General features: G+C 40.7%; 1 protein-coding gene across 1 annotated transcript in view; it reads left to right on the forward strand.

The window, feature by feature from the left end:
- The window catches only part of BUB1 (BUB1 mitotic checkpoint serine/threonine kinase), a gene marked incomplete at its 5' end in the record, with an annotated part of 45,968 nt that extends 31,358 nt beyond the window's left edge, over positions 1 to 14,610 (forward strand). Inside the window, 11 exons of the mRNA XM_083350699.1 lie at positions 69 to 167; positions 2,200 to 2,281; positions 3,084 to 3,168; positions 5,444 to 5,624; positions 7,103 to 7,240; positions 10,818 to 10,933; positions 11,458 to 11,619; positions 12,184 to 12,341; positions 12,438 to 12,615; positions 13,013 to 13,119; positions 13,997 to 14,610. Coding sequence (XP_083206825.1) covers positions 69 to 167; positions 2,200 to 2,281; positions 3,084 to 3,168; positions 5,444 to 5,624; positions 7,103 to 7,240; positions 10,818 to 10,933; positions 11,458 to 11,619; positions 12,184 to 12,341; positions 12,438 to 12,615; positions 13,013 to 13,119; positions 13,997 to 14,192 — 1,502 coding nt within the window. The 3' untranslated portion in view covers positions 14,193 to 14,610. The remainder of the gene's footprint in view (positions 1 to 68; positions 168 to 2,199; positions 2,282 to 3,083; positions 3,169 to 5,443; positions 5,625 to 7,102; positions 7,241 to 10,817; positions 10,934 to 11,457; positions 11,620 to 12,183; positions 12,342 to 12,437; positions 12,616 to 13,012; positions 13,120 to 13,996) is intronic.
- Between the last annotated feature and the right edge of the window lie 2,853 nt (positions 14,611 to 17,463).

Below are 17,463 nucleotides of genomic sequence, written 5' to 3' on the forward strand. Positions count from 1 at the left end.
TCTTAGATATTCTTTTTTTTTTTTACTTTACCTGTCCTTTACTTTGATTTTTTCTTTGACTTACCAAGGTTTCATCATGGATATGTTTCAAGTGACCTCTCTAAAAGATACCACTATACTTTCAGAAAATGAGGAAGACGATGTTGAGGCTTTCTTCAGAAACAAAGGTAAATGTCATTGCCTACAAATGATAAATAGGTTTATCTTCTCCTTTGTCTTCCTCAGTTTGGGAATCTCCAGATGGGTTGGGACTGTAGCTTTCATTATGCTACAACGTGACATTGGAGAGTCCTCAACATTAAGTTGGAGCCCCAAGTTCTGCAAATGCTCAGGAATTTGTCTTGGATTATAAGATTTATTAGGCAGACATAACTGAACTAATCTCTGCCAAAGTGATTTCAAGATGCTAAAGCTAAACAATAGATGGGAGTTCTTTTTTTTCCTGCCTCATTATTGTTAAATTTATTCTGAGCTGTTTAAGGAGCTCCCTTGTGAGCTACAGAACAGATCCAATAAAGATACATCTCATATTCGTTATATTAGCAAAAGTGAGGATTAATTTTAGGTATAGCTGAGGATTTTTTAATAAGTAGCAGTCAGATACCATAATATTACCAAAGGTATGTTATTGTCTGTTTAGTTTCTTGTAGTGACAAACCTCACTTAATCAGAATATCTGTTTAGGTTTATATTTTGACATTATTATTATTATTAATAATAATAATAATAATAATAATAATAATAATAATAATAATAATAATAATAATAATAATAATTTTATTTGTATACCGCCCTTCTCCCGAAGGACTCAGGGCGGTGAACAGGGCAGTACATGTTAAAAGACAAAATACAAAAATTAAAAGAGATTAAACAAAATGCCCACAACTCTTACAATAAGTTAAAACACATTAAAAAAGTAGGTTAAAACACATTAATAAAACCCAACCCCATCCCATCAGGCCAGGCCAGCTTGTTCGAAGAGGTAAGTTTTTAGATCGCGCCGGAAGGAGCGGAGGTTAGGCGCCATCTGGAGCTCAACCGGAAGATGGTTCCATAAATCCGGCGCGCCCACAGAGAACGCCCTCCCCCTGGGGGCCACCAATCGACATTCTTTGACCGGTGGCACCCTGAGGAGGCCCTCTCTGTGGGAGCGTACTGGGCGGAGGGAAGTTGACGCCGGCCGCAGGTGCTCCCCAAGGTATTCCGGACCCATGCCATGTAGGGCTTTGTAGGTCATTACCAACACCTTGAATCTCACCCGGAAGACAACTGGAAGCCAATGCAGCTCGCGGAGCAGAGGTGTAACATGGGAGTGTCGGGAAACTCCCAACACAACTCTCGCGGCTGCATTCTGTACCAGTTGGAGCCTCCGAGTGGTCTTCAAGGGCAGCCCCATGAAGGATATTTATTTAGTTGCTGATTTCTTGTGCTTATATGCCATTCCATTCATATGCAATGGATTAGCTAACATTCCTTCATGCTCTACCAAAATTAAAAACAATGAAAAATGTAGAGGAGGAAACAGCAACAGGGAAGGTCATCCTTCATGGTACTTGATAGAAGCAGTTCTTAGGAGTAGAGTTCTGGTGGACGTCCTTCATTCCAGATCTTAGGGAGCATGCAGTTACTAATGGAAGAAGGTGGTCTTGAATATACCAGGCCCTGGTATATCATGCGGGGCATGGATATCCAACCATTTTGCTTGCCTGGGTTGCACTGAGTGAAGAGGAATTATCCTGGGTCACATATAAAATATATAGTTAATGTATATGAATAATAAACTTCCTTTAATTTTTTTTATTATATCTTGTGGAGTCATGTTACTAGCTGTCTAGGACCCATGCAGCCCTTGGGCTGCGGGTTGGACATGCTTGATATAGGGCTTTAAAGATCACAACAAACATTTGGATCCACCGCTATTGTTTGAATAACAGAGAGCAGCTGAGGTCAGGGAGTTTTACACCATTAGAACTTGTGTACCAGTTCGGATAATTCTTGTATCAGGAGATTCTCAGTTACCTATGTGACTTCAACTGCAGCTTGGTTTACAGCTTGTAGACCACTTGGAAGCTTCAGTGGGTTCAGCAGGCAATAGCTCCAGCAGTTACAGGATATATACATTCTGCTTGTGTAACACTTCAGCCATAGGCAGGGAAAATGTAAGCCTATCACATCTTTCCTTTTCTGTTCTCCTTTTAGATCCAGGTGAGGCTGTCAGCATTAAGCCTAATGTTCCTGCTGCATTACCTGCTTTTGCAATTTTTGAAGATGAGAATATGGAGTAAGTTGAAAATTGTCAGATAGCCTTGTAAAAAAAAGTCAGTATGCAATTACCACAAAGAATACTCTTTGCAATTGAGATTAGTTTGTATCAGATTGCCCTGTAAGCCTGTTTGTAAATTCTGCAATGAAAACTGTTACGAGCACATCTAGTATCCTTGTTGTTGAATGAAGATTTCCGTTTCTCATTAATCATTTTTACCAGTCCCCTTTTTCTTCACGTTCTTGCATCACAAGCTACGGAAAAAGTCATCTTTTGATTCTTGAAAGAGCTAATGTGTACTTGTCCTATAGTGTGTATTGTTACAGCTAGCTGATTTTGGCTGATCTTGAAAAACCTATGGAAGGACAAACAGTGATTGGATGGGAAATCTCACCTATACTACTTAGGAAACTGTGAGAATGTAGACTAGACTAAGAAGCTAAAAAAGAAAATCTTGAAAGGTGGCAATGGCAACTTACCATGTTATTGTGAAGAAAACAATATTCTTGTAATCAAGAATTTTGATTAGAATTTCCCTGTAATCACCAGTTATTTGCACGGGAATTTTGGGCAACCTGGGGAGCCCTCCAGATGTTTTGGGCAGCTCTTGAAATCTCTTATCTTTGGCTTGTGTTGGTACATGAGAATCCAAAACACCTTGAGGACTTGCATACAGTATTACTTATTCTTGACCTTATTAGATTTTGTTATAGCAGATCTGATATCCAGAAAATAATTGCGCTCATGGACAGTTAAATCTACTGTATGTAAAATGTTTCATTTGAAGAAAGACTCTGAATGTTCTTCCTGTAATTTTTAGGGTCGTGCAGTCAGTCCCAAAGTCAACATCTATCAGAGTATTTGGTGAACGTCCCACAGGCACTCTGACTGTTTCTAAACCAAGAGTAAGCAAATCGCATTTTAATTTTTTTTGGCTTATATATTTAATCAAACAAATCAGAATTAGAAAAATAAAATATTGAAAAGAATAACAAAAAGGGAAAAAAATGCAAAACATACATTTTTGTATGTATGTGTTTAAGTATACATATACACCTATAAACACACAAACACATATCCAGGTAGCCTTCAACTTACAACTGTAATTGGAATTGATATATTGGTTGTTTGTCATGATAGTCATCAGTTGAGGTACCTCCGTAGCGGGGCACAATTTATTACTATTTATTACTATTTGTTAAGCAAATCACTTGTTTATATTCCAAATCCATTCTCTTGAATGGAAACCAGCAAAAAATCCCAGAACCAGCAAAGAATGTCACAGATAGCAGTCACATGACTGGGGTGATGCAACCAGTTGCAAATGTGAACTGGTTGCCAAATGCCCAAATTGTAATCATCTGGTCATGGGCTAATTAGGGTCATAAATCTGTCTTTCCAGTTTGAAGAACTAATCCTGTGGCAATAAAAAAACATGGAGAATCCATTTCCAAGTCCAGTAATTCATTCGTTCATTTCTATAGCCCACCCAACTCAACCAAGTGATTCTGGGCAGCTTACACTTTAAAATTATAAAACAACTAAAACAATTTAAAAGCATTAAAACAATAAAAACTTTCACAAAAGAAGTACAAACTTCTGCTATGATGAGTAATTAACTACTGGTAAAGCCAAGTAACAAGAGTTCTTAATACATTCTGAACCCCAGGCTGAGATACATAGCCAGGTTTTTAAAGCTTTGTGAAAAGCCAACAGCATTGGGGGGTCATTCTAATCTCCAGTTACCATGTAGTAAGTATATAGTTCAAAAGAAATGTGTGCATTTGTAAATATTAAACTCCAAATCAGGTCAGTATAAGTAGTACTTCTTTCTAGGACATGATCATTTTAGGATATTACAAAAAATATATTTTAATGAAGCACTCTGGTGCATCTCATTCATTTTTTATATAAACAATACAGTTCAATAAGTCCAAAATGTTATATCAAATAGAGTCCTTGGGAGTTTGGTTGTTTTCTTGCAGATGTTTCATTTCCCAACGAGATAACATCAGTGCTCAAAAGGAGTAATTTCCTCTCTGTTTGATCACTGCATATGTAGCTGTTGTTTGTTGGCAAGGAGGTGTCTTGATTTTTTTGTTTATTTTTTGACTGTTCGATTGTCTTTTGAATGATGTGTAGATGTTGTTTATTTCTATGTGCCTATTGATGGCTGATTTGTTTGCCAGACTTCCAGAAATTTTCCAGTGCTTTTGCACTTAGGATGGTTACAGTTTCCCAGTTGAAATTAAGGTTAAGTCTCTCCATGTATTGTGAAATTAAGGAATTTTCATCGTATCTGTTGACTGCTAATTGATGTTCGTGGTTGTGCTCTGTTAGTCTTCTGCCTGTTTGTCTTACATAGTGGTTGCTATAATCCTAACATTTTATGTTGTACATGACTCCTGCTTTTCCTTCTGGGGCTGCTGGCTTTTTTGGTTTACTTAGGATGGTTTGAAGGGCTTTAGTTGGTTTGTGTGCTACAGTGATGCCGTGTGGTTGTAATGGTCTGTGGTTGTTTCTCAGATGTTTTGATGTACGGCAGTATTATGCTACATTATATAAGCCATAATCTGAGATTTAGCCTGGTTTTTGATATTAAGGTGAAAATCTTACTCCATTGTTCTGACAGAACTGAGGTCTCCCAATTTCGTATTCCAGTGTTTCTCAGTCTTAGTAGCCATATTAAGATAAGTTGACTTCAACTCTAGAATTCCCCAGCCAGTGACAAAACATTCAAAAAGAAAAAAGAAATAGATACTTTTGATTTCTTTTGCAGCAAATATAAGCACGCTTATAAAATTACCTTTTATGATTACAGAAGAAAACTCACACTCTTATATTATCCAGTTTTTTTTTCCTGATCACCAAAACTGCAAATCATAAATTTTTTTTTTAGAGTTAATGCAAAAAGTCTACAAGGGGTTTCTAGTCAGATATTGTTTTGTCTTTAAGCAAAGAAATTAATTTAGCCATCTCTGCAAGTTCCACCATCTTCACCAACCATTCATTCCTCTGCTCTATCAAAGTTTTCCACTTCTGACCATATAGTAGTCTTGCTGCATGCACACACACACACACACACACACACACACACACACACACACACTATAAAATAAGCCATATTTAGTGTTTAAAGAAAAGGGGGGGGGAAATGATGATTTTGGTTTTCCCCTTTAGGATGAAAGCCAGCCAGCAGAGGGCCTGACCAGTGACTATACAGTATGGGCTAACCCATGTAACCAAACTTTTGCTCCAAGTCTGAAAAGCCCAGAAGATTTCGTTCAAGCTGCTCACCTTGCCTCCTCTACACCATTCAATACCATTTCAGGGCCTTTAGTCCAAGAGATGCAAGCTAAAGGTAAAATGTTGCATCAGGAAGTACATTTGCTGTGATGGGGGAGAATAAATAATTGTAATGTTTTTCTTAGATAAAGTGGATGAAGAGGTAATCCACATAGTGTCTGAGAATAGTTTACGGGTAGTCCTTGACTTACAACCATTCATTTAGCAACTGTTTGAAGTTACAACAATACTGAAAACAGTGACTTGTGACCAGTCCTTGCACTTATGAGTGTCATGGCATCCTTGAAGTCATGGGATCAAAATTGGGGCATTTGGCAATGGCATGCATTTACAACAGTTGAGCGTCCCGGGGTCACATGATGGTAATTTGCCACTTTTCCAGCTGGCATCTGGCAAGGACAGTCAATGAGGGGAGCTGGATTCACTTAATGGCCATGTAATTTGCTTAATGACCAAAAAGGCAAAATCGGATGTGACTCACTTAATGACCACTGAGTAATGGAACGTCTCTGTTTCTACTAGTAATTATAGTACTGTTTGACTTGTTTTTAAATTTAGCAGTAGCCAAGTTTTTCTTTTTTTTAATTGTTAAGATTATTGTTTTGTACAAGTAATCCTTGGTTAAGAAAAGTAAATGGGACTGGATTTTTCATTGCTAAACAATGTGGTCATAAAGCACAACTTCTAGGAGTGGGAGGACCTGCAAGTGGTTGTTGCTAATGGTGGGAGGGTATGCAGGTGGCTATTGTGGCACTGCATAAATGCAACCAGGCAGATACATGCTATAAAGTTTGTGATTATTCGGGTCTCATACTCCATACCCAAGCTCCTAAGGACAAAAAGTGGCAGAAGTGGAAGTGATTTGCAAGAGCGACATGTATCCTTCCCTGCTGGCTTCCCCATTGACTTGGCTTGTGGAAAGCCAGTAGGAAAGGTTGCAAATGGTGATCAAGTAACTGAGACACTGTAACCATTCTTAAGTGCAGGCCAGTTGTCAACTGCCTGGATTACGATCATGTGACTATGGGGGTGCTGGGATGGCCAGAACTTTGAAATCTGGTCATTAAGAATCACTTGTTCAATGCCATTGTAACTTAGAACAGTTGTTGAATATGGTTGTTTACTGAGGACTTTCTATATTGTATTTGCATGTCATCTCAAATATTTTAGAGAGGAAAGATCAAGGTAGAAAATACTTAAATAATTATTTCTTGCTTCTTAGCAAGGAGTGGGCCTTCTTGCATCTCAGTACCTAGGAATATGTATTTCATTGGCTCTGGAAGTTTATGTTGGTTGTCTCCAGTCTGGTCCCTCTCCAGATGTATGGACAACTCCAAAGAATTCCCAAATCAGTATGGCCATTGCTGAATTTTTTTGGGAATTGAAACTCAGATATCTGAAGGGTGGTACTCTTTTCTGTTTTCTCTTGTTTTGGTTTAGCTCTCTAAATTTTAATAATGCCTATCATTAAGGATTTTTTTGTATGTTCCCGATTCGTGTTCGTAACGTGACTATTTTTATTCTCTTACAAAGTCATTGAGAATCCTTGGGATGAGAGTTTAATCTTCCAGCTTCTGTCCAGGGTGTCAAAACCAATAAGTGCTTATCCCAATACTTTCCAGTGGGCAACGAATCTTCCAGTTGTCAGACCAAAAACCGTTGTCAAATTAGGTAGGTCCCATTACATGTTTGGTGTTACTCTTTTCAGAGCTTTGAAACTTTAAAAAAGTTTTACTTATGGTTTTATTGGGCATATTTCAGTATAAAAGAGAAACTGGGACCATGCATTGTATTTCTGTTCATTAAAGCAATACAGTTTTATGGAAGTGTTTTATTACCATTACGTCAACATGCCAACTGTTTTGGTTGTGTTCATCCATGATTCTAAGATAAAATTTGTTTTAATAATGGTAAAAATTCTTGCCAAAGCAAAAGAATTTAAATTGTGAAATATAAAGAAGAAAATTATGTAATTGAAAATGATACTTTTTCTTTTTTCAATGGAGTATAGTGACTATAGTGGTTGGAAATTATAGAAGGCAAAAGACAGCAGATTACTCTAGAGAACTGATAAACTATAAAAGTAGTCCAGAGTTTCATCTCATTTAAAAACTGACTAGAAATTACTTAAACTATCAGTCCAAGGGAAGAATCTGCTAAAATGGAAATATGTTCCAATTCATTTTTCCACTTGAGGGAGGAAAAGTTAGAAGAAGGGGTCTAACTTTATTGCATGATCTTTATATGATTTTCCATTACATGCAAGCTGAGTACATACAGTTGTTTGTAGGGCAACTGACATGCTTAAAGAAATATTAGGAATTAAATTCTATTGTGCTCCTTTGTGGGAAGGATAACTATTGATAACCCACTCATTCTGTTCTCATAGTATAAGCCACGGGTCGGCAACCCGCAGCTCCAGAGCCGCATGCGGCTCTTTAAGCCATCTCCTGCGGCTCCCAGTCCTCCTCCGCCATGTGCAGTTGTGAAAAAAGTGGAAGTAAACAAGTTCAATCAATCAATTCAAAATGCTCACAAAGGAAAAAAACCCTCCCGAAGTTTGAATTGATTAGTTGAACTTCTCAAGCCGTTTGTGGGACTACCCACAAACTTCTTTGCTTCTTCGGACTGCAAAGGGCAGCAGCGGAGGAAGAGACGGGAGGACTGGAAAGGTGAGTGGGCTCTTTTTCTACCTACTGCACGGTTGGGGGCAGCCAGTCTTGGGGTGCCCCGGGCCTGCCTTTTCCCTGCCTGGCAGGTCTCCCCTTGCCCTGCTCCGATGCCACCTCTGCTAGACTCGGGGGGGTCCCACCGGGAGTCTCAGAAGCTTCCCCTGTTGGTCCCCGCCTTTTGGCCGTCTCCTTCTCTCAGCTGGTTTGCCCGAACGAAGCAGCAGCTCTGCAAGCCTCCGCCACCCCATTCTGAACGAAGGGGGTGAGAAGGAGGCTTGCAGAGCTGCTGCTTCGTTCGGGCCAGGCAGCTGAGAGAAGGGGGCAGCAAAGGCTGGATGCCCCGAAAGAAAAGCAGCTGAAGCAAGCCTCCACCGCCCCATTGAGAGAATGGGGCAGCGGAGGCTTGCAGAGCGGCGGATCCAGCCTCCGCTGCTGGCAGACGCTGGATCCGCCGCTCTGCAAGCCTCCACCACCGGCAGAGGCTGGATCCGCCGCTCTGCAAGCCTCCGCCACCAGCAGAGGCTGGATCCGCCGCTCTGCAAGCCTCCGCCTCTCCATTGAGAGAATGGGGCGGCAGAGGTTTGGAGAGCTGCTGCCTTTGGCTGCTTTTCTTTCGGTCCCGAAAGAAAAGTGGCCGAATGTAGCAGCTCTCCAAACCTCCACCACCCCATTCCCATTGAGAATGGGGTGGCAGAAGTTTGGAGGCCTTGGGTGGCTCCGGTGGCGCCCGGGTTGAAGGCGGCGCTGCGACCCAGCGCCCGTCGCCAGGGAGACCCGCCGCCGTGCAGGTGCCTCCCGGCTCGGAGCTGCGCTGCGGGAGACGCTCGGCTTCCTTCGGCTTGGGAAGGGCCCGTTGCCTCCGAGGGGGGGCCGGGCGGGATCCTCTGAAAGGCCGTTTCCTTCCTCGTCTTCGCACGGCCCTCCGCGGTTGTCTTGGCTTGCGAGTCTCTCCCCCCCAGTAAGCTGGCAGCACCGGGCGGTGACAGGTGCGCGCGGCTCAGGATGTGGCGCAGGCATCGGCCGACTGCGGGGCTCCCGAGGATCGGCGCAGTGCAAGCGATCCAGGGCAGGAGCTGATCCCGAAGCGGGGCTGCCTTGGGGGTCCAGTGGGGGGGCTTGAGCCTCATCCACCTCCGGGCCGGCGCGCCGGGGAACCGCCCTCCCTTCAGTGAGGTCTTTGCACCCGCTGGTCTGGTGGTGGGGAGAGAAAAAAGCAATTGATTTTTGTAGGCATTCTCTCCTGATCCTTTCCATTTCCATCACGCAAAACCACAGTGGAGAGAAAGAGACTCCCAAGAGACTGCTGTAAGCGGTCTGCCCACTGCGCCCATGACTTTTAGCCCCGAGCTACAGTGTGGTCACACTGCTTTCTCTCAATGGGAATGGGGCGGAGGAGGCGTGCAGAGCTACTACCTTCAGCTGCTTTGCTTTTGGGGCATCCAGCCTCTGCCGCCCCCTTCTCTCAACTGCCGGGCGGGCTGGGCATGTGCCGAAGCGATGGCGGGGAGGATTGCAGCGAAAAGGGGACCGAGGGAGGGGCGGTGGGTTTGCGCCGTTCCTGAGCTGACCAAGTCTGGAGGGCAACTCACAAGGCGTCTGGGAGCAGGCGGGTGTTGCCTGGCGGAGAGGTGGGGGTGGCAGGAGTTTGCCGGCGAGGGAGGGGAGGCAGGCGAGCACCAGAACACCAGGGAGATTCCCACCTTGGTTGCCCCGTTCGCTGGGTGGTGGCAGAGTGTGAAAGAGCAAGTGGTTGCGTGTGTGAAGTCTCAGAAGATGTTAAGCCGGAGGCAACCCTCGGATTGAGCTGCAGGAAAGGCAGCAAGGGCAGGAGACAAAGAGGAGGTGGCTCGCTGGTAAACCAACGGACTTGGTCTCTCTTTTCCTCTCTCTCTCTCTCTCTCTCTCACACACACACACACAAACACAGAGAGAGAGAAAAGGGAAAAGTAGGAGGGTGCCTGGTTTTAAGTGCAGGATGGCTTTAAGTGGCAGAGAGAGACAAGAGAGGCAGCAAGGGCAGGAGACGAGGAGTCAGCCTATGTCTGTGCACACGCACAGACTTAAACGGAGGCTTTCAAACCTGACAAGCATACGTCCTCAACCTCCCCCCCGCCCCCGACCGTTCATACTAGAGGTGGACGGGGGCAGGGCTGGGGCACGTTTTGCCTTGTTATGCGCGTGCGTGCACGCATGCGTGCACACATTTTGCCACTCCCACTTTTTTGTGTGTGACGGAACCGGTTCCGAGTGGCTCTTTTGCTGCTTCAGGTTGCCGACCCCTGGTATAAGCTCTATGTGTATTTGGCTGAATTTACAGAATTAGAGGCAACATACTTGTCAACACTAGTTGTTGGTGATCTTGAAAAAAAGACCATTCTTCGCCAATGGTTGGATCCTGCTTCTGCACTTCATGCTTTTCTGTCTGATGTGCTTCAGCACTCGTTTTTCACTGAAAATTTTAGAGCTGCGATTGCAGATCGATTTTAGACAAACCCTATTTAATTGGAAATGGGTAATTTGGGCTATATAATCCCAAGATTGTTCTACATGCTTATCTCTTCCTTGTCCTCATTCAGCATCCACATCCTTCCACGTTGATTGCTTACTTGGAGAAGGAGCTTTTGCACATGTGTATCAAGCTTCTGCCCTTGATATGGACAATTGTAAGAATAATCAGAAAGTAATACTGAAGGTATATTTGACTCTAACTTCCAGAATCTTGTTTAAAATTAATTAATCCATCTGCTTTACCAGTAAAAACAATGTTTTTTTGAATCTCTGATCCCCATAATCTCTCCTGTCTATTGCTTAGTTGATGTCAGATTAGAATTTAGCAGTGGGGAAATGGGTGCCTGGAGAAGCTGGATATGTATGACCCTGCATACTGTATCTAATCTATAGAGCCAGAGATGTTCTATATGTACCTTAGAAACATACTATATAGCATTGACACACACTACTTTTTATGCAGTGTGGGGGTTGGTGTATTTCTGGATCAACAATTATATAGATTTAAAAACATGTTCTAACATAGTTTGGGAGAGGCAGTCAGTGTATCCTCTTGATATTTTGTAGTGCCCTTCAAATTCCAGGTAGTGTTATGGCCAATAGAAAATGTCAGAATTTGGTTTAAACTATTAACATTAAAAAAAATTCTATATGGTTAGTGGCTCCTGTGCATTTAAGCAAAGCAGAACTGTTTATTGTCTTTTATAGGTACAGAAACCTGCAAGCCCCTGGGAATTCTATATAGCAGCTCAGCTGATTGAAAGGCTGAAGCCAAGTATGCATCACCTTTGCATCCAATTCTATGGTGCTCACTTCTTTCAAAATGGAAGTATTCTAATAGGGGAGCTTTACAGTTATGGAACTTTACTGGTAAATGTGGCTTTGATCAGTATGTATATTCTTGTACAAATGTCATCACAGTCTGAAAGACTAGAAAGTGAGATGGGGTTGTAGTTACAGACATCTGTTGGGTGGGGGGCAGGAAGGGTTAGAAACAAGTCAAGAAAAGGGAGCTGTGACCACACAATTGAAGGACCACCCCCTTTTTTACCTGCATTGCAACCATGTTGACCTTTTAGATCCCGCCCCCAGCAGATGAATGTGTTACGACTTGCAAGTAGAATTAGTTGTCCTTAACAGAAGATATTTGGCCAGATTAAAATTGTGTAGAAAGCATTGTTTTGCCGAATTTATGTGTGAAATCTTTCTAGCAGGGTATAATTTTGTAAACCAGCTAGGTGCATTTTTTCCTCCAAGGTCTAAGTGGAATTTGCTATTTGATAACCATACAGCTGATGTTCTGATTTTTTTTACATCTCAAAAACCTGGCATTTTAACTGGGGTGTATAGACTTTTTATATCCATTATACGCAGGATTTCAGGCATATTCATTTGTCCACATGATCATCTGCTTCTCATCTGTTTCCTCTGTAGAACAGCATAAATATATACAAAAAACTAACAGAGAAGGTGATGCCCCAAGCTCTGGTTATCTACTTCACCATAAAAATCCTGCACATGGTAGAAGAGCTTCACAAATGTGGAATAATTCATGGTGACATTAAACCTGACAACTTTATATTTGGTGAAAGGCAAGTATCTCACTTGTGAATGTTTGAGATCTTTTCCTGTTAATCTGACCTGGTGCATTGCTTAATAATAATCATTGTTAATTGCTTTTAAACAAGGTTTTTGGACAATGACACATGTGATATTGATGGTACATCTCATGGTCTGACAATTATTGACCTTGGCCAAAGCATAGACATGACCCTATTTCCTGAAGGAACCGCTTTCATAGGAAAGTGTGAAACATCTGGGTTTCAGTGTATTGAAATGATTACAGGCAAGCCATGGAATTACCAGGTATGGACTTACATGTATGATTTTCATATTATGCTATGTAGCCCTTTACTAGTAATTACAGACTTTGTTGATCGTGGAGGGAAATTTAATTCAGAGATATAAGTTTTGATTCAGATGTTACTAATTTTTCTTTAGTACACCTGTTACACAGAAGTTAATAGTGTGATTATCAATGTATCTAAGATTCTGCATTCAGATCCTGTTCAGGCTTGAAGCTCCCTGCTTGATTTGGCCCAGAAACCTGGCTCAATCTAATCTATTCCAGAAGAGCATCAAGAATAAAGCTGGGAAAGGAGACTGTTTGCAATCGGATTCTACTCGTAGGAGGATGGGATTAAAAGCAGATATTTTTAAACAACTGAAAACTAAATATTTTTATAATGTTTTTATTTCTTAGACTGATTATTTTGGAATTGCTGCAACAGTGTACTGCATGTTATTTGGCACATATATGAAAGTAAAAAATGAGCAAGGAATCTGGAAACCTGATGGTACCTTTAGGAGGTTGGTCCATAATTACTTTATTTCAATAATAATGTTCCAGAGCTTTTCTCTACTTTAGAATTGTTCCTTGCATGTTACAGAAGATGCTATCAACCTTTGTCATAATCAGAGTTGGAAAACACAAGATATGTGGACAATTTTTATTTGTATTCTTCAAATCTTGTGTAAGAATATGCAATTTATTTTTGAAATGAAGAGTGAATTTGGTCTAAGGATATTCTCCAATAAACGGAGACAGCCAGTGCAAAATATAAATATGTTCCTTAGATACCACTAATATTATATCCCCCAGATATATAATTATTTCTGTGTTACATTAAAAACTGTTCTACAGAGACTTTAAGGCACTTTTAATAAAACCTGATTACGCTTGTAAAAATACTTTAAAGAAAGTAACATTATTAGGATTTTTAATTGCATTATAGCTGAAGTTATGACAAGTTATTAATGGAATAAATGCAAAAAAGTTGATTGGGGCATTTATTTTTCATGTAAAGGTCTCAAGGTTAGAAATACAGTGGGTTTTTTTTTTTAAAAAAAATCATATTCTATAGCCATCCAATGCAGAATGTCATTGAAATTACAAAAAGGGATGGAAGTCTGAAAGTATAGAATGTATCTGTTTCTGAAACCTAGAAAAAAAAAATCTGAAGACAAACTGAAAGGTTTTATTGTTGATACAAAATCTCAGAGCTGGTATTGACCAGTAGGAAATCTGATTTGAGATTTGTTGTACAGCCTGTTTTGGATAAAGCTCTAGTCCATCTTCCAAAATAGTTAACAAAGCTTTCCACTTTTGATGCTGGTTCTGAGAAACATCTGGCTACATCTGCAGAAGGTTGATTTAGTTTTTACTTTCCCCCCCCTTTTTCCTTAGGATGCCCAATGGAGACGTCTGGATTGATTTTTTTGTCACTTTGCTGAACATACAAGACTGCAGCCACTTGCCTTCTTTGGGAGCTTTACGGACATCACTGAGAGACTTATTTTTAAAAACTTACTCCAATAAAATAATAGCTCTGCGTAACAGGCTTGCGGTATTGCTTGTTGAAAACAAACGATCACGGAAGTAAATGCTGGACTCTTGAATCAAATAAAAGGTTTTAAGATTGTTTGATCAAGTCTTCATGAAGTTTCAATTTGTTTCGTCAAGCGGCAGTTTAATTTTGGCTTGACTTACAAAGGTTGGCACTGCACTGCTGGTGTTTAAATAGTGCACTGTTAATGATTTGATTTCACAAACAGCTTCCATTTGTTAACACCTCAAAAATATTGACATGGGAGATGAACCCTCTTTTTGGAACTGGACAGAAGAAAAATAGGGAAGAGGGAGTGGACCGCTTGAGAAAAAAAATTGACATGGAGATCCGAAGCTTGAGAACAAATATTGAGATGGATGAGGAAATCGGCATTTGTGGAACTCACATCTAAATATCTAAATGCTCTGGTATTTTTTTTCCTATGGGTATATTATAAACAATAAAATGTGCTTTCAAAGGAAAATTGTCCGGTCAAATCCATTCATTTTAATTTTTCAGGTAAAAGAATAGAATAATAGTAAATAACAGAAGGCATCAAGTGTAATAGACAAATGTAATATTGACACCATATCTTGAGTTAAAAGTACAATTATATTGTAATTAAAGCTAGTACTTAGCTATTAAGTACTGATCATGGATCAAGTTTCCTATATTTGAAGCTCTTCTACTATAGTAGGTTTCCAATAAGACTATGATGGGCATTGTAGTCACCGGACAGTTTCTTATATAAATATATAAAAGCCAAAACCAAACTGTCTTATAGTTACAACCATACCCTTTTATCACAATTCCTTATTCCCAAAAGTAAAAACACTACCGCTGGTCCCTTTGCCATTGCTATCTCAGACAGCAAACTAAGCCCACCCAAACCTCCAAACAAAAATATGTATGTATCTTGTATGTTTTAAGAGGTTCAGTAATAGACAGGTAGTCCTCGCTTATTGATTGTTCATTCAGCAACTTTCTGAACTTAAGATAGTGCTGAAAAGGAGATTTACAACTGGCCTTTCAACTTGTGACTGTGTCCGTGTGGTCACATGATTGCCATTTGCAACCTTCACAGTGGCTTCTGAGAAGCTAAATCGATGAAGTTGGCAAGCTGTCGTCATGTGACCTTGAGCTTATTGACTGGAAGATTTATCTAACCACAGCTGCAACTGACATAAGATGGTCACTAAGCACGTGTTGTTTAGTGATAGTTGATGGTCCCAACTGCAGTTAAAGTGATAAATATCTGTATACTTATAAGCTGAAGGGAAAAAAATCAAGATTTTGAGAATTATAGCAGGGGAACAAACTATTATCCACTGCGTAGTTTTAAAAGCTTCCGTCAGCAAGCAAACAATGACTTGAGGTGAAAGTAGTTCATCTAAAACATGTCAGACTTGTTATGTCACACGACATGCAACGTATCGGGAGTTTTGCCATTGCCGGCAATGGGGCGGGCGTGACTTCCACATGACGTGTCCGGCCCACGGGCTGGTAGTTTGACACCCCTGATCTAAAACATCTGACAGTACATTGCTATATGGAGGGGTATAGAATACATCAGTTGAGGGCAAACCCCCAAACTAGCGATGGGGAAGAAAGACTTGATTTGCTCAAATCAGTAACTGTTTAGATTAAAATTGTTTCCCTCTAATTAGATTTAAGGTGCTGGTACTTACCTTTAAAGCCCTACATGGCTTAGGCCCAGGATACTTGCAGGACCATCTGCTGCCGGGAACAAATTCCCATCACCCAGTACGCTCACACAGAGAAGGCCTCCTCAGGGTACCGTCAGCTAGGCAATGTCGGCTGGCGACCCCCAGGGGGAGGGCCCTATGGAATCAGTTCCCCTCTGAGCTTCGGATGGCCCAAAATCTCCAATCATTTCGCCACGGCCTCAAAACACTCCTTTTCCACCAGGCTGACCTGGACTGACAGGCATTTTAATTAATTATATTTAGAATTTTTAATTTATTTTTAGTTTTTAATTTTAATATATTGCACAGATGATTTTAATTTTATTTTTATCTTAATTTCTGTACTTATATGTTTGGTTGTTAGCCGCCCTGAGTCCTTCGGGAGATAGGGCGGGATATAAATCCCATCAATAAATAAATAAATAATTGGCAAGGATTTTCTAGAATGGAAATGAGCTTCATTCTAGAGAAAGCATGCAGAGTATGGCTTCTAGAATTATTTCCAACATCTTAAAAGCTGTTCCATCTAGGTGAAAAGAGAGAAGTGGGTTTAAGCCAACAGTTCCTTCTCTCTCTCTCATAATAAACCTTTATTGTCAAAGTACAACATGTGTACTTTGAGATTAGCTGAGCCTCCCCCCCCCGTGCTCTCTCCCCCCAACACACAGTGACAACAACCCTCCATCCTACCACACCATGTGAACCAACCACCACACACCGGCCTCCCAAGTCAATTCTGCATAAGATTATGTCCCATTTAAAAGCCTAACAGCCCACGGATAAAAGCTATTTTTCAGCCTGTTGGTACGGCTGGCTATATTCCTATATCTCCTACCGGATGGTAGGAGAGTAAAGAGATACCGTCCAGGGTGTGAGTCATCCCTCATACAGAGTCACTGGTAGATTCTTTTTCTTGAAGCCATTTTTGAAGAACACCAGATCTGAATTTTGAAGAGCGGCAAATTTAGTTCCATTCTGATCTCAGAGCTGAGCTCAACCTCAGACTCTGGAGCTTCTTGTATAAAGAATTTATTTGGAATTTCTTTCTCAGCCATTAAATCGCTAATTACTTCTCCCTCTCCCAGAACATAGAGTACAGTACAACACATACAGTAATGTGATAAACTACTTTCCAATAAGTACTATACCCAGAAACTTCAGATGCAGAAGGCCAGAAACATTCCTGACAATAGATATCATTATATCCCAACTTTCAATTGAATCATTCTTAAAATGGCTTATACTTCAACTCTATGCAAAAAATAATGACTCATTTAGTTCATTTGAACATATCTTAAGTATCTCCATTTAATTTCCACCCCAATCTGATTCTTTTAAAGTCAAGCATACAAATACTTATTTTTCAACCTAACATTTAATCTTTTCATATATTTAAAATTTGATACTGTACACAATTTGAATCAGGAATTACACTGTAACATTCAGATACTGTGGAAAGTTCAAGACTGATCTGCTTAAAAAAAATCTGATCAAGTCACTTCCCTTTTTTTTATTTCCATCTCTGGATGGATGAAATGTAAGAAACAACACTATACATCAGAGAATGGAAAGAGCAGGACCAGTGAGGCAGAATCAGCCCCTTAACTATGTGAATGAGT

Source organism: Vipera ursinii (assembly GCF_947247035.1).
Source record: "Vipera ursinii genome assembly, chromosome: 1".
NCBI lineage: Eukaryota > Metazoa > Chordata > Lepidosauria > Squamata > Viperidae > Vipera > Vipera ursinii.